At 53.5% G+C, this 24,917-nt stretch overlaps 1 protein-coding gene across 1 annotated transcript in view; it reads left to right on the top strand.

Moving 5' to 3' along the window:
- Positions 1 to 11,527: 11,527 nt before the first annotated feature.
- Positions 11,528 to 24,917, top strand: part of KCNK3 (potassium two pore domain channel subfamily K member 3) — a 37,619-nt gene continuing 24,229 nt past the window's right edge. Inside the window, exon 1 of the mRNA XM_027033378.2 lies at positions 11,528 to 11,964. Within this exon, the coding sequence (XP_026889179.2) occupies positions 11,682 to 11,964 (283 nt within the window). The 5' untranslated portion in view covers positions 11,528 to 11,681. The remainder of the gene's footprint in view (positions 11,965 to 24,917) is intronic.

Below are 24,917 nucleotides of genomic sequence, written 5' to 3'. Positions count from 1 at the left end.
CCATGAGATCATGGCCTGGGCCGAAATCAAGAGTCAGACACTTAACCAACTGAGCTACCCAGGCACCCCAACACAGCTAGTATTTTTTAAGCTCTACGTGCCAGGTCCTGTATTGATAGCACCTTCTGTTCTTCCCCCCTATTGCTACCTTGTTCTGCCCTCAATCATTTTCTAGAGAGGCAATGTGGCAGAAAAGTCAAAGCATAGACTTTGGAGTCAAACTGATCTAGGCTTGAATGCTGTATCTGTCGTGCATTTACCTATAAGCACTTAGACAAATTGCTTCACGATGAGCCTCAGTTTCATCATCTGCAAAACGGGAATGCTGCCATTCCAAGGGCTTTGGGGAGCACTAAGTGCAATTACATATGTACCTGGAAAGATGTGCATTTCTGGCAGAAAGGCAAGAAAGAGCCTGGAGCATTTGGAAGGATCGTGAAGGATACAGGATGGCTGGTGACAAGAGCCCTAAGTGGACCAGAGGGGATGAGGCCAGAGAGATCAGAAGGGCAGATTGTGGAGGCCACACCGAGGAATGCAGGCTTGGCTCGGAGGGCCACGACCTCGTGCTGGAATAGCTCTGCCCACACACCTTTCAGGCCCCTCCACTGCCTCCAAGTAGCACTGCAGATTCTCAGGCTGGTGCTCCAGGCTTTCCAACAAGCTCTGGGTCCAGGCTTCCCTCCCACCACTCCTGGAATAACATGGGGGAGAGAGTGGCTTCTTCCTTTTGGCCTCTCTCCTGGAAAATGATTCGTGTGGGGTGCTGAGGAGCAGGGCAATCCAAGCTTTCTTGGTGCCTCCACCTCCCTGCATATCCTACCCCCGTCCTCCTCCCTGCCAGCCTAATCCAGGAGACTCAGCTCTCCTCAACCCCAGCGTCTCAATCAAGGTTGCTTCTTCTCCCCACAACAAATGCCCAAAGGCTGTTGCATGGCCAAGCAAGGCCACTGGATGCCAGTCAGCACGAGGGCTCCTCTTTGAGGACAGACCAAAGCTTTGGTCTAATTACACCAGCTGTCTGAGATCACCAAGGCCAGGGAAAGCTGGAAGTCAGGTGGCTCTCACGGTCTGCTCCCCCAAGGCCATCCTGCTCTCAAAGCTACAATCATGAAAACTGAAACAGAGAGAAGGGCCGGAGAGGGAGAGCTGGGTCCCGGCTGTTAACAAGAACATTCTCATCTTTTTTTTCTTTTTTTTAATTGAGATATAACTGACATATGCCATTGTATTAGTTTAGTGTACAACATAATGACTTAACATCTGTGTACGCTATGAAATGATGGCCACAATGAATTTAGCTGGCACCCATCTCCACACATAGTTACAAGTTTTGTTCCTATTATGAGAATTTTGAAGGTCTACTCTCTTAACAACTTTCAAATATACCATACGGCATTGTTAATTGCAGCCACCGTGTTGTATGTTACATCCCAGGAGGCTTTCTTTATCTTATAACTGGAAGTCGGTACCTTTCGACCACTTTCACCCACTTTGCCCACACCTCACCCTCTGGCAACCATCACTCTGTTTTCCGAATCTGTGAGTTCAGTTTGTTGTTTTTTTGGGTTTTTTTTTTTTCAGATTTCACATATAAATGAGATCACGGGTATTTGTCTTTCTCTGACTCATTTAGCTCAGTGCAATGCCCTCAAGTTCCATCCATGCTGTCGCCAACGGCAGGATTTCTTTCTTTTTTATGCCTGAGTAATATTCCATTGTGTATATATTTTCTTTATCCACTCATCATCAATGGACACTTAGGTTGTTTCCATCTCTTGGATTTGTAAACAATACTGCAATGAACATGGGGGTGCAGGTATCTTCTCAAGGTAGTGACTTTATTTCCTTCACATACCCAGAAATGGATTGCTGGATCATACAGTCGTTCTATTTTTAACGTTTTTGGAAAACGTCCATACAGTCTCCCTAATGGCTGCCTCAACTTACGTTCCCACCAACAGCGCGTGAGGGTTCCCTTTTCTCCTCACCAACACTTGTTATTTCTTGTCTTTTTGGTAATAACCATTCTAACAGGGGTGGGGCACAACAATCTCATTGTGGTTTTGATTTGCCTTTCCCAGGTGATTAGTGATGTTGAGCACTTTTTCATGTACCCATTGGCCATTTATGTCTTCTTTGGGAAAATGTCTATTCAGATACCTGTCCATTTTTAAAATTTTTTAATGTTTGTTTATTTTTGAGGCAGACAGACAGACAGAGCGTGAGCAAGGGAGGGGCAGAGAGAGAGGGAGACACAGAATCCGAAGCTGGCTCCAGGCTCCAAGCTGTCAGCCCAGAGCCCCATGCAGGGCTCGAACTCATGAACCGCGAGACCATGACCTGAGCCAAAGTCGGACGCTTAAATGGACTGAGTCACTCAGGCGCCCCTGTCCATTTTTTAACTTGATCATTTGGGGTTTTTTTCTACTAAGTTGTATGAGTTCTTTATATATCTTGGATCTGAACCCTTATCAGATAAATGATTTGCAAATATTTTCTCCCATTCCATAGGCTGCCCTTTCATTTTATGGATGATTTCCTTCACTGTGCAGGAGCTTTTTAGTGCATAGCCTCACCTCATAATCAAAATAATTAGTCTTAGTTTTACATTCATCATCTTGGAGTCCCCCAACCACCATGTGAGGGAGGCAATGTGGAGACCGCTCCACCATTTAAGGAGGAAACCGAGGCTCACAGGGGGGCCATGACTGGCCCAGGTCCCACAGCTAGTCACTGCCTTCTGTTTCCTCCATGAGCCTACGCCTCGGATGAGTTTGGGTCACACACCAGTTGCTTGGTCCCGACCCAGAATTTCAGGGCTGGAAGGGGCTGATGTGTAAAATCTCTCCTCCACATCCTACCAGTATCCGGAGATCTTTCACAGAGTTCTTCCTCTGGGAAGGGAGCAAGCACAGATAGAAGGGGCCCTGCCATGGCCCGGATGTCACCTGTCTCCGTCTTGCTCATCTCATCTCCAGGGACCTCCTCTCCCATTTTCTCCGTCTCTAGCATCACCTAACTTCCTTCAAGAATCTGGGACTCAGAAGCCACTGAATTGTGGTTAAAAAAAAAAAAAATCATGGCTAGTTTTTCAGAAACACACATTTCATTAAATTTCTAGAGGAGGGCATCCATCATTTTTAAAAATATATCATTTCAGGGGCATCTGGGTGGCTCGGTCGGTTGGGCGTCCGACTTCGGCTCAGGTCATGATCTCACAGTTCATGGGTTCAAGCCCCACATCAGGCTCTGTGCTGACGGCTCAGAGCCTGGAGCTTGCTTCGGATTCTGTGTCTCCCTCTCCCTCTGCTCCTCCCCTGTTCACACTCTGTGTGTCTCTCTCTCTCTAAACATTAAAAAAAATTTTAAATATATCTTTTCAGTTATTTTTAAAAACATAGTCTGAGTAATTAGACCCTGCAGCATATATTTCCATCCTGGACTAGAATCCAAATATGGACTAGATGGACCACGTTTCTGTTTTGTTTTGTTTTGTTTTGTTTTGTTTTGTTTTGATTAAGCCACTTTGTTGAGATATGATTGACATACAAAAAGCTACATATATTTAACGTATACAACTTGCTGAGTTCAGAGATAAGTATACATCTGTGAAGCTATCACCGCAATCTATGCCATAAACATAACCATCACCTCAAAAAATTTCCTTCTGCTCTCCTCACTTACTATGATTGTTATTTGTCACAAGAACACTTAACAAAAGATCTTCCCTCCTGGGGAATTTTTAAGTATACAGTACAATATTGAGGTGGACTACAGTTTTAAACTCAGAATGAATCCTTTTCAGGTTATCTTATTCGCTTGACAGACCGGGAAACTGAGGCTCAGGTCAGAGAAGTGCTCTCCCCACTGAAATTTGGCTCTTTAGCGGAAGTGCCAGATCTCGACCTAGATCTTTGAGTCCTCATTCAAGGCCACCTCCATATGCTGCAGTCCCACTGTGGCCTGAGATCTGGCAACCTGGGGAAGGGACCAGGGGACCACTTCCTGAGCAGCCCCTAGCCCCAGACCAGCCCGCCTAGACCTGAGCCTCACGCTGCTTTGATGTTCCTACTCACACACATGTCTGGCTCAAATGGCTGTCCCTTTGGACTGCTGCAAGGGGCTGATTAGATGTAATTGCTTTGCCTAGAGCGAGCTATCTGCTTAATAGAATCAGCTCCCAGTAATTAGCCTGCCAAAAGCCCATTTCCCTTGCTGGAGTCCTAGGGCTTCCAGGCCCTTACTGCAACCTGTGAGCATCGGGCCTCTGCAGGCATATTTGGGATATAAGTCGGCGGGCCTTTGGTCGGGTTGGGGTGGCTGGGAGAAAGCAGAGCTGTGGAGGCTTAGCAAGGACTCTGGGTGCAGCCTTCCCTGGGGCTAGGGAGTTGCAGCCTTTCAAGGTCGGAGGGGCAAAGTGCCTGGCACAGAGGGACCGCTCCTTACATGTTGACCAGAGTCCGACTGAACCTCAAGGGGCAGGTCGTCCAGCCCCAAACCCAGTACATTCAGCAACCAAGTCGAAAGGCATTTCTTGCAGACCTACTATGTGGCAGGCACTGTACTAGCTCCTTGGATCCTTCTAAAACAACCTCAACCCAAAGGACCAATCCGGCTATGCTTGCATACCTCCACTGCCCAGGAGCTCATTACCTCACGGGCAGCCCATTCCTTCTTCAGAGCCGTAGAGAAAGTTTGACCAGTTTTGAGCTGAAAGGTCTTCCACTGTGCCATCTCCCACCGCTCACTGGTCCCTCCTAGGCTACCCAGAGCAAGGCTAATTCCTCCTCCACGGGACGGCTCACATGTCCCCTGCATCTTTGCCCCAAGCTGAACATCCCAAGTGCTTCTGGTTGTGCCAGGTACATCATGCTGGTGAGGCCCCTCGTTAATCTCAGTAATCATTGATGGGTCTGAACCCTGCTTCTGTGGGTCGATTCCTGTCTCCCAGCATGGCCAGGAGCCCAGCAACAGGCACCACAGGGGGCAGGAGTCCTCTCCCAACAGAAAGAACTACAGCCCCAGCCAGAACAGGACACTACCCAAGGAGTGCCGCGGTGGTGACCCAGCCCGTCCACTGAGGGAAAGACACCCAAAGCCTGCTCACTGGAAGTAAAGTCACCTCTCTTGCTCTCCCCCTCCCCCCACCCCGACCTGGACACACACATGCGCACACACACTGCTGTGCACGCTCACGGGCGCCACTCAATACTAACTGGCTGATTAATCATTGCAAGTGCTATTATAATTATTGCGTTTGGTCCTGAGACAAGGCTGCCTCTGCTTGTTTCTCAGAAGCTATAAACCTGCAAAGAAGGATTTCAAGATTTGTGAGGATGCTGACTAGATCTTCAGACTCTCTTTTTTCCTTAGCAGCAACATGTTTGTCGGGAAATACAGGCCATGGCCAGTCCAGAACCTCTGTAGAGGACAGGCTCTCAGAGACTTAATTCTTGCTATGGGAAGGAAGCAAGTCTAGGGACTTACCCTGCAGCCAAAGGCTCGGAGGTCAGGAGAGCGGGGCTTGAGTCCCAGCTCTGGCCCACAGTCTGTGAGGCTTGGAGGTGCTCTCTCCCCGCGCTGGGCCTGTTTCCTTATCAGACTGCATGGTCTAAGGTTTCCTCTAGCTTGAACTATTCTGGAGCCATGGCCAAACACAGAGAGGATGTGAGTGGAGGGGAAAAGAAGGACCGGAAGATGGAAGAAGGGAAGACTAGGACCAAAGCCAAAAGTCTTATACTCACAGCCCACACACACAAGTCTTATACTCACCACACACACACACACACACACACACACACACACGCCCCAGGCTGGAGAGCAGTGGCTGGTTTTCTCCCAGACCTCTCTCATCACCTGCTGGCCTGTCCAAGACCCCCAGTATTGGGGGCTTTTCTCACTGCCCCTGACCCAAGTGTGGAAGAGAGGAAGGTGTTAAAGGGAGAAGGGAAAGGGAGAGAAGTGGGAAATTAGTAGAAAATAGGGAGGCATACAAATGGCAAAAACAAAAGTGAATCAGGAGCGCCTGGGTGGTTCAGTTGGTTATGTGTCCAACTCTTGATTTCGGCTCAGGTCATGATCTCACGGTCCATGAGTTCTAGCCCCACATAGGGCTCCAAGCTGACAACACAGAGCCTGCTTGGGATTCTTTCTCTCCCCTCCCCAACCCCCACTAAAGCTCATGCTCTCTCTCTCTCTCTCTCAAAATGAATAAATAAACTTTAAAATTTTTTTTTAAAAAGGGAAGTGAGGGCCAAGTAGGCAAACCTGTGCGTTGCTGGGGAGAGTAAACACCAAGACAGATGCACTGAGGACAGCCTGGCCGTGCTTAGGGACACTTGTGGGTATGCGTCCCAATGCAATTTCTCCACAGGTCCTCAAGGACACACATGCCAGGAGGCTCATCTCAGTGTGGTATCCAGGACCAGAGATGGAGACCACCAAGGAAGCCCTCTCTAGGGGAAGGGATTCGCCAAACGTGGAGACTGTAGACTTTGGAGCAGGTTTTCTGCGAATGAACGAAGCCAGCCTGACCCCCCACAGCCACTCCGGGAAGACTGGTTGGTTCCCACTCTCACTAATAGGACAGGCAAGTCTGTACGCAGAGCTGCTCACCCAGCTCATCTGGGGCAGGACTAAGACAGAGCCAGGTATCCACCCCCTAGCACAGCGCTCTCTCCCCAACGGCTCCCACAGCCTCTCCTTTGTGAACAGCTGCCTTTTGTGTTTGGTTTGGGCTTGAGATGTTAAATAAATAGTGTCTCTTGACAAATGCAAGCCGGCTGCACTGGGACTGGTTACGCTCTGTAAATCCAGACTAATCCTCTGTGTCTCTCCCTCAGGGATACACCAAGAAACACCTCAGTCGTACCCGAAGCGCCCTGAATCCGATCAACCGGCCCCCGGCCATCAGAGGCCACGATTCCTGGTGCCGCTCTCCACCAACCGTGTCCCTGTCTGTGCTGCAGCTCCTGGGCCCACGAGGCCCCTCCCCGTTCTCAGGCCTCCATCTAGCTGGATCTTGAGATGGTTCTGGATACTCCTTCCTACAGCAAACCAGGGACCCTATCCCAAGGCCTTATCCCTGCTCTGCAGGAGCCTATGGTCTGGTCTAGACAAGATAGACCAGAATATCATGGGAGGCTCCGTTCCAGCTAGTAATGAATAGGGTCAGGATTTGAACCTGAGCTTGTCTGAGTCAGGGTCAGCTTTTTTACTCCCTACCTCACCCCTTTCCCCCATCCTCCAGCCAAACTGGCCAAGGATGGGGGCCTGGTTCTGGAAAACAATGGACAGGGAGGGCCCTGGGCCCCTCATCCCTCACCCCACATTCTTGGCCATTGTAGGATGATCAGTTGTTAATCATAGGGCCAAGTCTGTCATTAACATCACAAAATGTCAGAGGGAGGGGACTCTTTGAGACAAGCAACTCTTTCATTCTACAGAAAAGGAAACTGGGGCACAGAGAGGCGATGTGAGTCTCTCAAGTCCACCAGCTAGTTGGTAGTTGGCTGTAGCTGGGACCAAACTCCAGGTGTCTAGACTCCTCTTCAGTGCCCTCTCCACAGGCTTCCTTGGGCCTTAGGACACTCACATGGGTCTTGCCTTCTCTCCTTAAGCCAGGCAGGGCTTGCTCCAACTTTAGAAGTGTCTGTTGGCAAAGAGTCACAGAAGCAAATTGCGTAGATTTTTCTCCCTCCAGACTCTGCTGTCCGTGCTCCTGTCCCCGCTGACACCGATCTCTAACCCCGCAGGTGTAGGAGGCTTTAAGGACTTCACCGTGTACTGAATACACGACAAACATAAGGGCAACTCTGATGTGCAAAGCACCGAGCTCCCCACTGCGGCGAGGCGTGGCACAAGAAGGGACTCCACCCTGGAGAAGATAATGAGCCAGTGGGGAAGACAGATATTAAAGAACTGATCGATCTACTAGGTAAGAGGAACGTCTGCTGAATTGAAGCTTCGACAACGTGCTAGGGAAGCACAAAGGTGCTGGGGGTTCTGACTGGAGGTAACTGGGGAGTGCTTCACAGAGAGAGTGGCCCTTGAGTTGGGTCTTGAAGCCTGAACAGGAGTTCAGTAGATAAAAAAATGGAGGAGTCGAGGAAGTACCAACATCCCAGCTTATGGGAGCCACATGAGTCAGAAGTAAAGCATGAAAGTACTTAGATGTGTCTAGAGCTTAGAGAGGAATGGTGTGGAAGATAAAGCTGGAAAATAATATGTGTATAATGTTGAGTGCATAATAATACGCAGCAACGAATGATAGTTAAATTCTGTACCATTTATCCTACCTCTGATTGCGCCCTTTTCCTCACAAACTAAAGTCCTAAAAGCAGTGACTAAATCTTTTCACCTGATTCTTGGAATAACTAGCGAAGCAGAAGCGGGCCAGGAAGGTCATGGGATGTTATAAATGAAGGGAGCAGAGACATGTCCTGGTCCAAACCACTCCATTTATGGACATGCAAACCAAGGCCCAGGGAAAAAGAGTGACTGGCCCTGAGTCCCACGGGAAGCAGGTAGAAGAGACGGGACCCCAGCCCAGGCCCCCCAACTCTCTGCCCCATGTTCTCTACGCTGCATCAGATTCCAGAAAACAATCACACATGAGGCTGACCAGTATAATGATTGGAGGGATGTAAAATATCTCTTTCTAACCAGCCCAAGGCTTCCTCCACTGGAGTCACCAATGGAGTGGGAAAAAATAGAGCATGGAGAAGCCATCGCTGAGCAGATTTTGTCATTTATAAAAGACAGGATTGATAGAGATGCTTTCTGACACTTGGCCCTGGGCAGAAGGTGAGGCAGCCCCATCAAGGGTGGGGACATACAGGCAGGCCACATGAGTCCTGGACAGAGGGAGAGGTATAGGCTTCTAGATCTTTGGCACTATCCCACCTAGGTCAATGGTGAGCTGATGGAACTCCTGTCTGCAGGACCCAGGGCCTTCTCAGAAATCTAGACTGGCACCAGCATCGCTCCCCACCAACCAGTCTCCCCTCCTGAATAGTAGAAGGGGAAAAGGGGCAGGGGAGTGAGAACCAAGCTGCCCTCCTGGGCTCCAGGCACGCCGTGGATGTGTTGTGTTCCGCTGGCAGCAGGTGTCCTGATCCCATATATATGGGGGCTACAGGAGAGACCCCAGCCACGGGACATAAGTCTTGGCCCCCTTTCACTCCCTGTGTGACCCTGAGCAACCCCCTTCCTATTCTCTGGGCCTCGGTTTCCTCATCTGTAACATGAGAGGATCAGGTTAGCTGATCTTTAAAGGTCCTTCCCGTTCTGAAGTGCTGTGAGAACAAGCTTCATCATAATTAATAATAAATGCCCTGCCCCTAAAGAGAGCTTTTTCCCTTTTCCAAAGCTCTTTCACTCATAATATCACCGTTCATCTGCCTAGCAGTCTGGCCTGGCAGCCAGAAGCAAGCAGACCCTGGACACACAGTCTTTCACACTGAAAACCGGGCCTCTTGAGCCTTGCTCATCTAGACTGGCTTTGGGGGAGTTGGCTTCTGGGGTAGTGTGGCCAGGAGGATGGAACCTAGCTTGCACCCTCACCCCTAGGAAGCCAGGAGAAGCAGCTCTTGTCTTCTAGGGAGCCAGAAGATGCCAAGGGGGAAGGCCTGAAATGGGCTGAGTAAACGACCAAGGGTGTGGGCCCAGGAAGTTTGTGTCAGATCAATGACTCTGGTATAATTACCTATCCTATTTACAGGTGAAAAAAACCTGAGGGTCCAGGAGTCATTATGGAGAAGAGAATGGGTTTGGAAGGCAGACTGAAGACCCTTCCTGCCGAACAACCTCGGACAATTCTCTGCACTGCCTTTTGCCTCAGTTTCTCTATCTATAAAATGGACATAACCATACCCACCTTTCAGGATGGTGGTAAGACTAGAGCTAATAAATGTAACATGCCTAGCCTGACACACAGCAGATGCTTGATACATACTCCTTGGATGAATGGTTGAAAGAAGCAGTGGGTTGGTGGTCTCCCTCAGAGAAGCATTAAAAGGCTCAACAGTGACAGGTCAGGCCCGGATGTGGGCAGATGGCGCTCCTGCTTCTGGATGGCTGCCTCCTCAACCTACCCTCAGTCAGGGGCCTGGGGCCTCTTCCATCCTGTCTCTCCTCGTGGCCCGTGCCAGGGTCCCGTGAAAGACTCTCTGACCCTCCTTGGCAATGGGATTTGCATTCCAATCATTCTGCTCACTCAGCCCATCCAAGTCTGGAGTTGTTTGAAGCTAAGTAAGGCCTGCGGGATCATCTGCCACGGCACCTCATCGAGGAGATAAGGAAGTGAGACTCTGAGAGGGGCAGTGACGCCTCATCTGAGGTCCCACAGCCTGCGCCTCCTCACCACCACTGCCACCATGTTGACAGAAGAAGAAACTGAGGCATAGGGAGGCCTCCTGGTCTTCAGCAAGCCTGGTCTGGGCTCCAGCTGCCCTATTCTGTTCAGTTGGGATGCCTGATGTTGATGTCCAGTGCTCTCTCTGGCAGCCCATCCCAAGCCCAGGCTGGCCCACTGGTGCAGGACAGGGGCTATGGATGTCTGGACAGCCGGATAACCGCAGTGGGGGGGGGGGGGGGAGCAGAGGAGGAGAGCCTGGGATTGAGTGCTACTGGCCTAGCCTCCCAGCCTGTGCTTTCTCAGCCAGTTCCAGGAGCCATGCTGACCTGGGAAGGGTCACATTTCATGAGAGCAGGGCTTTCCCTTGGGTGTTGGCCCACCGTGCCCAGGTCCACAGCTGCGCCCTGCTGTTTCTAAGACAGCGGTGGCTCGGTGCAGGGTGGGAGGTGTGGCCTGGGCGGAGGGAAGCTTGGCTGAGTCCCAGTGCTGGCACTAATTCACTGTGTGCCCTTGCTTGTCACTCGACCTCTCTGCGCCTCAGTTTCCTCACCGACATAATAAAGGGCAGGACAGCGAGGCCCAAGGTCCCTTCCAGTTAAAGCATGCTGTGATTTCGGTGGAGGCTGGGGGGTGGGGGTCGCTCTGCCCGTTCCTTTTCCCTTCCTTGCTCTTCTTTTTCCGTCATCAATTTATCTCCAGCTACCCAGGTCTCCCTGTCTCTGTCGCTCTTTCTGTTTCCATCTTTCGCTCTCTGCCTCTCTCGCTCTGTATTTTTCTGCCTACCGCTTCTTTTACTGTGTCTGTGAGTCTACCTCTGGTTTTATCTCCCTATCTGTCACACCCCCCTCTGCCTCTTTTTCCTCTCTTTCTCTGTAGTTAGAGCCGTTTCTCTCTGTGTCTAGTTATCTCTTTCCCTGGGTCTCTCTCCCTCGGTCCTGCCCGGTCTCTCCGCGGCTCTCCCGTTCGCTCCCCCACCCCTCCCCCTCCGCCAGCCCCCCTCCTCCCTCCCTCGGCGCGTCTCCCCAGTCCTTATTTGGCTGGGCGGGAGGGCTGGCGGGAGGAGGCGGCCTGCGGGCGGGGGGCGGGGGGCGGGAGCGGGGCCGGGCGGAGGAGGGCGGTGGGTGGTGCTGAAGGGACAGCTCCGCGGCGGCAGCGGCGGCGGCGTTGGCGGCGGCGGCCCCGGGGCGCGGAGCGGGTGCCCGGCGCGGGGAGAGGCGAGCGCAGCCATGCCCCAGGCCGCCTCCGGGGCAGCAGTAGCGGCGGCCGGGGCCGGGGCGCGGGCCGGGGGCGCCGGGGGGCCGGCGGCGGCTCGGGCGGGACGATGAAGCGGCAGAACGTGCGCACGCTGGCGCTCATCGTGTGCACCTTCACCTACCTGCTGGTGGGCGCCGCGGTCTTCGACGCTCTCGAGTCGGAGCCCGAGATGATCGAGCGGCAGCGGCTGGAGCTGCGGCAGCAGGAGCTGCGGGCGCGCTACAACCTCAGCCAGGGCGGCTACGAGGAGCTCGAGCGCGTCGTGCTGCGCCTCAAGCCGCACAAGGCCGGCGTGCAGTGGCGCTTCGCCGGCTCCTTCTACTTCGCCATCACCGTCATCACCACCATCGGTAACTACTCGCCGACGGGGGGCGGGGACCCGGGGGCTGGGCGCCGTGTCCCGGGGTAGTCCCGAGCCGGCCAGGGCTGGGGGGATCCCCCGGAGAGGGTCTAGGCGCCGAACCCCGCGCTGCCAGAAACCCGAGTTCAGCCTGGCTTGTCTGCTCCGCGGGGACAGGACTCGGGGGAGGCGTCGATTCCTGGCTCCGGACCTGACTCTCTGGCCGGGCCAGCCCTAACTTGTCCCTGCCAGGCTGCGCGAGGGCCTCAAGGGACTCTGAAGTGTGTGAGAGGGGCAGGAACGACCGGCGGAGGCTGGGGAGGAGGGGTGTGGCCGGGCCAGGCCCTGGAGCAGAGAGCTGAGTGTAGAGCGGCGGGGAGCGCGCGACTCCTCCGTGTCCCTGGCAGATGGGCTTCCGCACCTTGGCGTGTCTACACAGGCTAGGGCTCCAGGGAGACGTGTGGATGCAGGTACGCCGGCACTCCGCGGCACTCCCGCCTACTCCGGGTGCCTGAAACAACCCGTAACTGCTTCAGTGAGTGCCGCTTGGAGAGTGTGTGTGTGTGTGTGTGTGTGTGTGTGTGTGTGTGTGTGTGTCTGTGTCTGTGTGTGTGTCTGTGTGTGCGTGTGCGTGTGCGTGTGTGTGTGTGTGTGTCCAGATCCCAGAGTTTGGGCAAAGCCAGCCAGTGCGTTTAATTTTCTTAGGGCAGCAAATCTGATGCTGGAAGCCAGATCCAGCTGTCTGCCTTCTCTGCTGTCCCAGGAAAACAGTCACCTCGCAGGAATGGCCTCAGTTCTCTTCTCCAAACAGCGGTGCAGCAGGCCACACACACACACACCCAGACTCTCTCACAACATAGACACGGGCACATGTACACACAGGTGCACACACAAGACATACACAGGCACACGTACACACAAAGCACACGAATGGATACCCAGGAAAGGGATCTCCAGAGAGGCCCTTGACGTGCTATTCAAAAGTGTCCAGATAGGAGTAAACACCTTACTCGCTGCCCAGGACTCTGTGATTCCAGCCCAGCTCCATCACTTTTCCCACTATATGACCTTGGGCAAGTCCCTTCTCCTGTCTGGGTTTCAGGCTCATGCCCACACAATCAGGGGTTAGCCGAAATGATCTCAAGCATCCCTCCTAGTCCTGGCATGCTCTCAGACCACCTTCCCCCAAAGCCCATTGGGATGCCTCCAGACCTCGATCCTTCCCATTCCTTCTCCTCTCTCTGGTCCCCCTCCTTGCCTTGGCTGAGCTCCCAGGGGCTCATTGCCACATGGCATAGCCCATGACAAGATGGCAGTGTTTTCCTGGGAGTCCACAGAAGTTGAGGGAGTAAAAGGCAGGACTGGACATTATTCCTGCAATCTATCCACTTGGGACTGTGTCCCAAGGCTCCACTCCTCTCTGGGGTCCATGGGGAACTCTGCCATATAGTCTCTGCAACCCCCTCCTGGAGTGGATAGGGGTACCTCTGAGTCCTGCTGACAAGGCAGAATAGTCGGACTCTGATCTGCCCCAAAAGAAGCCTCCCCTCCCCACTTCCCTGCTACCTGCCAAGGTTTCAGGAGCAGTGAACAAGCAAGTTAGGCCTTCCCCCCATCTATTCCCCCATGTGGTACCTCTGATTACGTGTCCCCTTTCTTAGTCCTGTGGTCCCTAGGTCCACAAGTAACTTCCCAACTGACTTTGCCTGCAGCTTCGTTCTCCCATGGAGCGAGCGCCCCTGGACAATGCCGCCAGAAAGAGTCTCCCCAAAGTGCAGCTCTGACCATACCAATACCCTCTCAGAGCCCTCAGTGACTTCCAGCTGCCCGTGGAATCTGGCCCATGCTCTTTATCCCAAATTTTAAGGACCTTCATACCTGGCACCAACTCTATGTCCGACTTCATTTCTCACTTCTTATTGGCATGATTCCTCCACTGCAGCCATGCGGTCTGTCTCCTGAGAACACCTTAAGCGTGCCTGTCTGGCACACCTTTCTCTCGGTCTTCTATTTACCTTGTCCAAGCTAATCTTGCAAGTCAAGCTCAGATCCCACTTCCTCCTTGAAGTCTTCCAGACCATCTCAGGCCACCACTCTAGACAGCTACAGGACTTACTGTCACGACAACCTGGGTGACACAGTGTGGGCTCTCTTGCCCCGTGTGGGCATGGTTATTTACATTTTAGGGGATGTGTTTTGTCTCTTTGACCACATACTGAATTGACCTCCACGTGGGCAGGGCCCTGTGGTTCCCATCTCTGTTCTCCCAGTGCCGCCGGCACAGTACCCTGCCCCACGCGTGAGCACTCAGAGAATGCTATCCATGGGCTTAAGGTGTGCAGAAATGAAAGAGTGTCCTCCTTCCCCTCTATCCCTGCCATTTCCCAAAGTGCCTGTAGTCCTTACCAAGAGAGATGCTAAAAGCTGGGGGTAGAGGCAGACAGAGTGCAGTTCTGGTGATATTTGTTGATATAGTGCTGGGCAAGAGGAAAGACAGCATCAAAGCACCACCCTAGTTCTGTGGGAGCCCCAGAAAGGCACTGCCCACTTCCTGCCCCACCCAGCCATCCCTGGCTTTTTGTCACCTCTCTCTCTGGCTACGCCATCTGGCTGGAAACAGTCCACAGGGGCTCTGCTCTAAGAAAAGCCTGTCTGGGCTGTGATCAGATGGCTGGAATGGGCCCTATATTAAGCTGATCTTGACCCAAAACTCAAAGGCAACAGCTTCTGTCCACCTGATCCCTCTGGAGACCCACATAGGTCTCTCAAGGCACCAGGACTCACACTGGGATAGAAAAATGACAGAACCTGCCACTTAGTGATCACACTGCACTCCCATCTCACCTCTTGAATCTCAGCCTTCACCACTCAGGAAAGTTGCCAGGGCAGGCATCGTTAGCTCCGTGGCATAGATGAAGACATGGAAGGGAAAGTAGGGGAAGGGACTCCCCCAAAGCCACGCAGCTGGTGAGCAGCAGAGTTAGAGCAAGAAGCTAGGTCTTCTGACTCCAAGCCCAGTGCTCTTTCCCTGCCGGTCTCTTGGCTGCTTCTTCTGCTTCCATATGCTGTGAAGCCCGGAGCCAGCTGAAATTGGCATGGCCAAGACGTGCTCAGTGATGCCAGCTTGCAGGGCGCTCCTGGGCAGCCCTGATTGGTCGAGGGTCGGCAGGGTCTGAGTTAGTCATTCACCTGGTTAGTCACAGTCTCCATGAGCTGCAAGGATTCCTCCAGCTCCCTCGTCCCTGGCCTCCCAGCCAGGAAACCCTTCCTTTGTTGTGCCCTAAGTTCATCAAACGCAAATGGAAACTCTTTTCTGGGAAAGCTTAACCTCTCTAGCTGTTGAGTCATTAAACTCCTCCGAGGCCCCAGCCCCATCTATTCATAGCCCAGAGGCTGTCAGAGCTGGAAGGGGACTCAAGATCAGCTCGTGCCACCCCCTCCTCTTACAGATAAGGAACCAGAGAGGTGACAGGAGTCACACAGCCAGAAGTTAGCAAAACCTGACTCCCCGGTCTCTGCTCCTTCCACTTGTTCAGGATGACTCTTTACTTATTATTATGACTAGGAGCGGTAACAGCAACAATAATAATAGTGGCCACGATTTCTTGTCTACTCTTTGTCGGGCTCTATACCCTCTCGTTGGATTCTCTCACCAATCCCTCCAGAGGAGCATTATATGACCCCCACTTTTCAGCAGAGGAACCCAGGGCTCTGTGTGTAGATGACTCACCCATGGCCTTGTGACTTGAAAGTATGGCACCTGCCCAGATTCAGCTGGGCCTCTTTGACTCCCAGGCCCTGGGTTTTCCGCCAGTTCTTTCTCAACTTCGAGAGCCCAGTCCAGACCCTTAGATCTTGAGGGCACTGAGGCGACAAGTCTTGTCTTCTCCCCTGGCAAATCCCTTCCCAGGCGAGTGCCTCTCACTCCAGCGCCCCACAGCCAGCCTGCTGCTCCCTGCACCCCGGCCGCTGACCAACCCAGACCACGTGGCAGAGCGGTGCCCGGCACCGGCCCCAGCTGAGACTGCCGCGGGCTCACAGGTGCTGTGCTCCCATGTGGGCCCCCGTAATCCTCAGGGCTCTAAGGCAACGAGAGGCCAGGTGATTGATTAGCTGATGGAGCTGGGGCAGAAAACCTTCTGTTCTGCTCTCTCCTCAGCTTCCAGCCTGTTCTCAGCTGAGCACAGGCTCCCATCACCCACCACGTGGCCTGGGAGTCCTTAGATTGTGAACTCAAGCAGGCAGCTCATGAAGGAACCTGTACTTTTTACATCTTTCCAAGAAGGAGGAAAGTACAGAAGTAACCTGCCACCCTCTACATCCCAGAGTCCTCCGATAAAAGAGTGAAAGGAGACATCAGCAGTCATCCAAACACCCAGAGAGGTGCAGGTACAACCCTGATTAGAATCGAGGTCTTTGGGAGCCCCCACTGGAGTTCCCTCCATCACCCCAGCCTATTCCCCTCACGACCCACCATCTCTCTTAGCACGGAGACCTCTGGTTGCTTATCACTCCACTGTTCCCAGGCCTCTGTTGGCTTGCCGGGGTGGGGTGGAGGGGCAGCCCAGCCTGGACTGGTCCTACCACCCACTCAGCAATTCCCTCCTCCCTGCCCACAGGCCACCCCTCTGCCTTTTCTGTGGCGGTGTAGGAAGGTGGGCCAGAGCGCCTGGGTTCGTTTCTCGACCCACCTCTCCACTCACCTCCCCACCCCCCACCACTAGTTATGTGATCTTGAGCAAGTTACTTAGTCTGTCTGAGCCTGTTTTGTCATTTACAAAATGGGGAGAAGAATATCTGCCTCCCGGGATTAAAAGGATAATATAAAGGAATGCCTGGTACAGAGCAGGTACTTAATAAGCAATATCTGCAATGATTAGTGCAATTAACATTATTTTTCATGTATGATTACTAATACTTCCCACACAGAAGGGAACTGCTTGGTTTCCCAAGGATTACCAAGACCACAGCCACCTCTGCTCCCTCCTAACAGGTAGGGGACAGGGGGTTGGGGACCAGAGCTGCCACATCCTTCCTTCCCTTTATTCTCCTGATCCCACTCTCCCAGCCCAGGCTTTCCAGATCCTCACCCATGACTGGAGTCCACCTGACATCCAGGCTCAGAGGCAATGCTCCCTCCTTTGAGCAGGCAGACCCTGGCAGAAAACCAGCTAAGGACAGTGAGGCACACAGTAGTAGGAGAACCTGCCCTGGACTGGAGCGAGGAAACAGAAGTTCAGCTCCACTTAGCCCAGCTGCTGATCCTCTGTGACCATCAGTTTCCTCATCTACAAAGAGGGTGTATTTGATCAGAGGTCCTTCTGACTGTCATGCCTCCTACCTAAGTGTCCCATTCCCACCCATCACGGTTGGGGGACTGGAGACACGGAGGGAGTGGGGGCAAGAATAGGACGGAAATAGAAGACACACGCCTGGCCACAGTGGGGACAGGACAAACACAATAACTATTTTCAAAGAAAACATAAACAAGCACAGATGAGTGTAGTGCAAATCACCACCATAAACAGCTTTCAGCTGGCAGCACAAACGGTGAATCTGCGAGTCAATTTTGTAATAAAAAAAAAAACGTAAAATGATTTCCCTGCAGCCAGCCAGCCAGCCAGCAGCAAGGGAAAAGACCCAGGTTCTGACGGAGATCATTATCAGAGACCCAGATGGGCACTCCCTCACCCCCCATCCCTGCCCTGGATGCAGGGAACTGATGTGTGTCCATAACACGTCAGGCAGTGTCTGGGGCACTTGTCACAGCCTGCATTCCCACTGCTGCCCTGAGAGGGCAGGCGTTATCATTCTGTTCCCGGCAAGGAAAGGGAAGCTCAGAGAGGTTCCAAAATTGGCCCGGGATGCTACAAATATAAAATGATAGTGCCAGGGCTCACTCCCAGGGCTGTAGGGAGTATCTTTTCACAGAGCCATGCAGCTCCCCGCCCCCCAGCACCCCCGCCCCTGGAACGTCTGCTGCCCCTTCTGTACGCACGTCACAAATGATGTAGGATGGGTGCCAGGGTCCAGCTGTGGCCTCAGCTTCAGGATCTCTAGCCCTCAAGAGTATTTAGCCCAGAGAGAAATCAGAATTTTAGCTCCAACCCTCTTATTTTACAGGGTGGAAACTAAAATTCAGATGGGAGAAGGGGCATGGTCAAGGCTGCAGTTATTGTCAGAGCTGGCCTTGGAGCCTCCCTTGGTGTTCTTGCCCCCCTCCCACCCCCCACCCCCCGTAGGCTCTTAAATAAAAGAGCAAGCTGCCAGCCAGCCTGCTCTGCTTGCCCTGGGTCTCCTCCTGACCCGCCTGTTAGCCTCTGGCCATCAGACAGCCACATGACAAATGCCTTTCTAGGCTGTTGTCGCCGTGGAGAGAGCAGTCAAGGGTCCCAGTGATGCCGCTGCCTCCCCACTTGTCCACAATTCCTCGTTGTGGACAACTGCGTTGTCCCGAAACTGAGGTCCCAGGCAGCTCCCGGAGACGCATCCCGCACCCTCACCTGGAGCCACCCCACCCCAGGCTACTGCCACAAGTCACACCTTCCCCTTCCCCTTGTCCAGAGCCGGCCTCCGCTGCCATCTAGAGCAAACAGCTCCAGTCCTCCTGGTCCTGTGGCCTCCTGGGATCCCTGTCAGGCAGGGGCCCACCTCCCACCCTCCACCCCCACAAAAACTGCCTCCTCACTGTCCCTGATTCCCAGTGACACACAAGGACTCCTTAGTGAGGGAACACACGGCTGCTGGCAATTCAAAGCAGGAGCCAGGCCTGGGAGCTAGAAACGGGGTTCTTTCTCTCTCCTTAGACAAATCCTTCCAGCCCTCTCTCGCTTCTGCTGCCCCTGAACTCACAGGAGGAGCAGACACTTCCCTGGTGTGCCTCAGTCTTCCCATCTCTACAGAAGAGATGTTCCGCAGGGGAACTAAAGAAGCCCTGCTCAGCAATGTGGAGCCACTAATGGTTTGCAAACACCGCTGTGTAGGGAAAGACCTGGTTGATCTTATTTAAACGCAGAATCTGAACCAGTAGGTCTGGAGCGGGGGCCTGAGATTCTGCCCAGGGGACACTGATGCTGTTAATTCATTGTCCACACTTTGAGCAGCAAGGACCTAAACAACCTGGAGACCTGGGAATAGACATGAGGTGTAGACTGTGGTTTTAAGGACGAGAGTGTGTAGAACTGGAAAAATCCCTAGATATCTGGTTGTGGAGCATCAGAGCCAATGGCCTCAGAGCCGGTGGATCCCTACTCTGAGGCCGGAGCGGGGCTGCGGCTTGCCCCGCAGGACAGGAGCCCTCCATGGAGACTAGGTGGGGCCCCGAGCTGTGCGGTCACGCAGGTGGGGGAAAGTGAGGAGGAGAGTGAAGAAGGGCTTGTCCCCCTGGGAAAGCCTGAAAACAGGTGTCTGCTGTCCTCAGCTCATCCACCTGGGAAGCTCCTTAGATCCATGGACAATGGGTGCCCTGGAGATTAAATGACCAAGTGGGAAACTGGCTTCTCCCTCATGGAGACTACCCATAGTCCCAAGGGGCGGTGCAGCCTCCAGTCCCCATTAGAAGACGAGGTTTGGGAGCATTTCTTCTTTTAAGAACCCCAGCTTCCTGTGGGCTGGGATCCAGACAGCTAGGGCCCACGGAGGTCCCCAGGCCCAAGGTCCTCTGGCTACTAGATACACTGACTCTGCCGTAAGCGACAGTGTGGAATGCAGCTGGCAGGTGAAGGCCAAACTTTTAAGAGAGACATCAACAACCTAGGAAACAGTCAGAGCAAGGGAAGAGCATGTCAAATGAGGTACACTTGATGGGGACAGGCGTGGAAAGCATGCATGCTGCCTTCAAATATTTGCTGGGCTATTGCAAGATTAAAGACCCGACGACCTCAGGCTGCTTGGGCCCAAAGGGTTGAACCAGCACCAGGGGGTAGAATCCATAGAAAGACTTGATTAAGTCCAATCTAAGGAGAACTTGCTAAAGTTGCAGCTGACCAAAGATGGACTGTGCTGCCTCGAGAGGCGGTGAGCTCCCCATCACAGGAAGCATACAAGAAGACACTGGATGGGCAAGCTGCAGAGGATGCCTGTATCAGTCAGGGTTCAATTAGAACCAGTAGAAGAGATATATTACAGGGAATTGGCTTCCATGACGGTTGTGGCTAGAGTAGACCATCAGGACAGACAAGCTGGAAGTCTTTCTAGCAGCAACCCTAGATTAGTGTTTGATTAATACCTAAGGCAAGTAGATACATTAAAAAGATCACTGGGGACTAAAATAAATGGCTTTTAAAATTCTTCCCGACCTTGAGATGCTCTGATTTCTTGATCTTTAAGGGGGCAGCCTGGAGAGCCCAAGTACCCAAAGTGGACTCAGCCGTGTCCTGGGGGCCCCCAGGGCCTCCGGATCACCTTCCAAATGGAACTATCTTTAGCCTTCATTTCAGTTCAGTTTACCAAAAATCACTGAGGTCTCCTGAGTGCTAGGCATGGTACTTCCCACCAAAAGAATAGAAAACTAAGACCCAGCTCCTGCCCCAAGGAGCCTCTGGTCCAGTGGCATCCTGAAACCACAAGTTGAATGTTATCCATGCTAAATCCTAGTAAAGTGACTCTCAAAATAGGGATCTGAGAAGGCTTCCTGGAGCAGGTAGCACTTGAGGGAGCTTGAATGAGGAGTGAGGACTCTAGTAGGTGACAATGGGCAGTGAGAACTTTCTGGATGAGGGAATAGCATCAGACTGAGGGGCATGAATGTACCCAAGGAAAGTGGCAAGGGCAGATCCTAGAGGGGTAACTTCTGGACTCTGGTGGGTGGACTTGATTAAACCACTGGGTGCCCCATGACCCTGGATGAACCAGTGGATCACCTTAATTGAATAGTAGGTACCTCCTTGACCTTGGTTGAACCCGAGGGTGCCCCAAAACACAGCTAAACAAGTGGGTGCCCCCAGGATTCCAGTTGAACCACAGGGTGATGAACCTGAATCCCGACTGTCTCCCTTCACCCTCGCCCTGGTCACCCAGCAGACCTCAGCCCCCAGGGAAGTCCCTCCCTCCTGTCACCACACTTCCTTTTCTGGGCCACAGGGCCACTCAGGAGCCCAGACCAAATCCAGTTTTATGGATGGTATGCAGGAGCCCCAGGGCAGCACTGAACTGAAGGAGATGATACTGTCACACAACACTGTGTGGACATCTTCTGCATGGACTGCCCCAGACCCCAGCTCTCAGACCCCTTCACTCTCCTTGAGACTTCACAGCTTGGCATGGACTCAGTGTCCCTCTTCAGGAATGTGTAGGGCCTCTCCCGACCACAGCCCCAGTGCAGAAATAACCATCTCAGAAACATCCGGAGAGGCACATTCCAGCCCTCCAGCCACAGGACCATCTGGGGGGCTCTCTCCAGTGACCCAACTGTCAGGCCTCAGTGGAGCAGCCGAGAGAGAGAGAGAGAGAGAGAGAGAGAGAGAGAGAGAGATGCCAGACTCCCATACAGGAAGCAGCTCTCTCCTCTGGGATGGATCCAGTCCTCCTCCTAGTGTAGAAGGGCTCCCTGGGACCTTGGGGGCAAGCGGGGGTACAGGCAGTCGCAGGCAGGAGGAAGCCTCCGATTGATGCACCAGGGGGGTCTGCCCTGGGCCGTTCCGTCCTGATCTTAGACCTGATGAGAAGCAGCCACTCCCCACAGAGCCTGCCTCAGTTTCCACGGTTAGGAACCAAAGCTGCCATTAGCCGGGAGGTTTCTCTGGGCTGAGCCTGTGACACAATCACCTCATCCGATCCTCACAGCCAGTGGCACTGTTACAATCCCCATTCTACAGACCAGGACCCTGAGGCTCGGAGGGGTTAGGGAGGGCGTGCAAACGCACACTGCTGGCAAGTGGCAGAACAGGGATGTGTAAAGCACGCACAGCCCTTGGCGTATAAAGCACTTGTTCACATAGTATCTCTTCTGAGGGTCCTGTGGACCCAGAATCACGGGTATCATTACTCCCACTTTGCCAATGAATAAACCAGACTGGAGAGCATAAGGTCACTTCCTACAATCCTAAGCCAGTGATGTGGGAGCAAGAGTCAAATCAGGACCCCTCCCCAAACCTAAACCACCCTCTCCCCCAGAACACAAGTGCCCTCGCCTCCTACACAGTGGCTAAAGGTAGGTTATTCCCATGACATGGATGTGGGGACATTGCAGATGCCAGCCTATGGAGGGCAGAAAGGGAAATATTGGGGGGGGGGGACAGTTGTCACTGGGTGGCCTTAGTTTCACACATTTGCCAAAGCCATCTTTCTGAACAGGATGGGAGCCCAAGACTAGAAATGAGAACAGAGTGACGGTTCTTAGGAGTGGCCAGTGAGTGAGAGAGGGGGCTTTGCCAGGGGCCACTTGGGCAAGTCACCTGCTTCCCAGTGTGTAGGGACAGGTGAGATGGCTCCTGCGTGCCGAGTAGGACACTTGTCCCCAGTAACAGCTGTTGTTCGGAGCCAGAGTGATGGGTGTCAGGGCCTGACTTAATTCATTAGGCCTGAGCTAAGCCCAGGAGCCTGGAAGTTTTAGAGTCCCCCAGCGAAGGGTCTGCAGCCAGGTTTGGGAAGCAAAGGAGAGAGGAGAAGTTATTAGAATCAGCATTCTGTACTTTGGAGGCTGGGCCACTTGCCAGCCAGCCTCTAGCATTTTCTTAAGAAACATTCAAGGGATGGCTAAAGAAGAACCTTTGGAGTTTGCAAGCCAAAGCTCCTGGGGCGAGCCAGGTGGCGGAGACAGCAGGAGTCGGTGGGTGGCCCCAGGAGAAGGCGGCAACCCCCCTCCAGGTAAAGGGGACTGGGAGTCGTAGTGGGGTCCTAGGGACAGGCTCCACCTTCACAGCTTTAGCTCTCAGGCTGCTCTTAACCCCAGGGAAGGGAATCAGCCCCAGCGAGGCCCGTCAGCCATGTGAGCATCACTCACCTGCGAACAAAACCCTTGCATCATGGGTTTTCCAACAGTGAGGGTTAAACATGGTAAGACCCTCTGGGGCCGCCCTTGGTCTTTGATCCACCTCTAGGTGGGGCCAGAGAGAGAGAGAAACCTGGACCCAAATTCAGTGGCAGGCCTCCTTCCCTAGCGTGTCACGCCCAGCTCAGTGCCCCAGAGTTGGAAACACTCGTCTTCCGTGGGACCAAAGAGGCCCTGAGGTCCCCTGCCTGCCCCTCAGAGTCAGCCACTGGGTTCATGGAGGTGGGCTATGGGTCCTTTCTCAGATCTGTGGCTAACGACAGCTTACTGCAGTTGAGTAAGGAAAGTGGGACACACGATCCCCTCCGTGTTTCTCAGTTCTCTGGCTGGGAGACCCACAGCAGGTCACATCCCCCCAGCCTTATCCATGAGGGACCGGGCTGGTGTGTCCGAGCCCCCCGTACAGCTCTGACCGTCTGTGTTGGACCTGCTCCTGGCCTCTACCTCCAGCCCTTCCTAAGAAGCACACAGGGTGACACGCTTGTCCCCACTTCACCCCATGCTGGCTGAGCCCTAGAGGGACTTCCTCTGTGTCAGTCCCAAGAATAGAGCTCTGTACAGGACCTCCAAGTCACCCCTTTCGGAAAGAGAGCATTTCTGACTGTGGCCGAGGCCATGCTTATCAGCAGAGCAAGTCTGCTGTCCCAGCCCCTGGGACAGCTGGAATGCAGGAGCCTCCCACCGGAAAGGGCGGCACCCCGGCTGGAGCTCCCACAGTAGTCCGTGGGTGGGGTGTGGGAGGCAGTCACGGTGCTGGGAGCAGGCTGACCCCAGCCAGTGCCGTCTGACAGGGGGTGGCCAGGAGAGAGGCTGCAGGGTGAGCTCAGGGTGCTGACGCTGGCATACTTGTGCAGAACAAGGGCTCAGCTTGGCAGTGGATGGCATCACAGCGAGCCCTGGGGTCCTCGGGATTCTTTGAGAATCACTGATTCAGTGCAACACTTCTCTCTTCCAGATGAGGAGACGGAGATGCAGGGCGGGGGCGGAGGGAGCTGGAGAGTGAACCAGAAGTTCACAGGGCCAGTCCTCAGACCCAGCCTCCCGGCCCTTTCCACTCCCTCAGTATGCCCGCACAGTCATCCCTCCACTCCCTCTGGTTCTCTGAGCATTTTCCATGTGTCAGGCACCACTCTAGGCCCCAAAGACTCAGCTCCTTACAGTGTCTACAGTTGAGAGGAAGTAGGTAGGTGTACCCAGGGCTATGTGGTCACAGGTAAACAACGTCATCTCACTGGTAACAAGTGCCAAGAGACAGCAAAACAAGAGGATGTGGCAGAGACAGGGATGGGCAGAGGGTTCTACACGATGCAAAAATCAGGAAAAGCCTCTGGGGGGCAGAAGAGGGAGGGACAGCAAATGCGAAGTTGCCCGTGGGCCACAGTTGGGCATGTTTGAGGAAGAGCGCAGGAAGGGCAGTGAGCTACAGCATACTGAGCCAGGGGGAGGAAGCGTGGAAGGGTTGGGTCTTGCAGGGCCATGGAGGCCACGGTCAAGAGCTTGGATTTTGCTCAAGGTGTGACGGAAGTCACTGGAAGATTTTGAGCGCTGTGTTGTGTGATATGACTAAAGTTTTTACCAGATCCCTGTGGTAGGGGTCAGGGGAGGTCAGGTGGTTGTAATTCAAGAGGGAAGCAGGGAGACCTGCCAGGCTTCCGGTGGCCTGAGAGAATGAGGGTAGGTTGGACCCAGGTGAAGACTGTGGACGTGGTGAGCAGGCGTGGATTGAGGGCACATGTTGGGGCAGAGTGGCCGGACCTGATGCTGGACAAGATGCGTGTGTTGGGGAAGAGGAGGGTGGGAGAGGACTGTACGCATCAAGGAAAGAGGATAGTCAGGGGTGGCCTTTGACCTAAGCAACCGGATGGAGGGTGAGCATTGTCTGAGACGGAACGTAAAACCCGGAGAGTAACAGGTTTGGTAAAGAGATGAGATTCGAGACTTCTGTTTTCAGACATACAAGTTAATTTGCAGAT

Source organism: Acinonyx jubatus, chromosome A3 (genome assembly GCF_027475565.1).
Source record: "Acinonyx jubatus isolate Ajub_Pintada_27869175 chromosome A3, VMU_Ajub_asm_v1.0, whole genome shotgun sequence".
Taxonomy (NCBI): domain Eukaryota; kingdom Metazoa; phylum Chordata; class Mammalia; order Carnivora; family Felidae; genus Acinonyx; species Acinonyx jubatus.
Note: the sequence above shows the minus strand (reverse complement) of the source record. Positions and strands in the feature narration are given on the sequence as shown.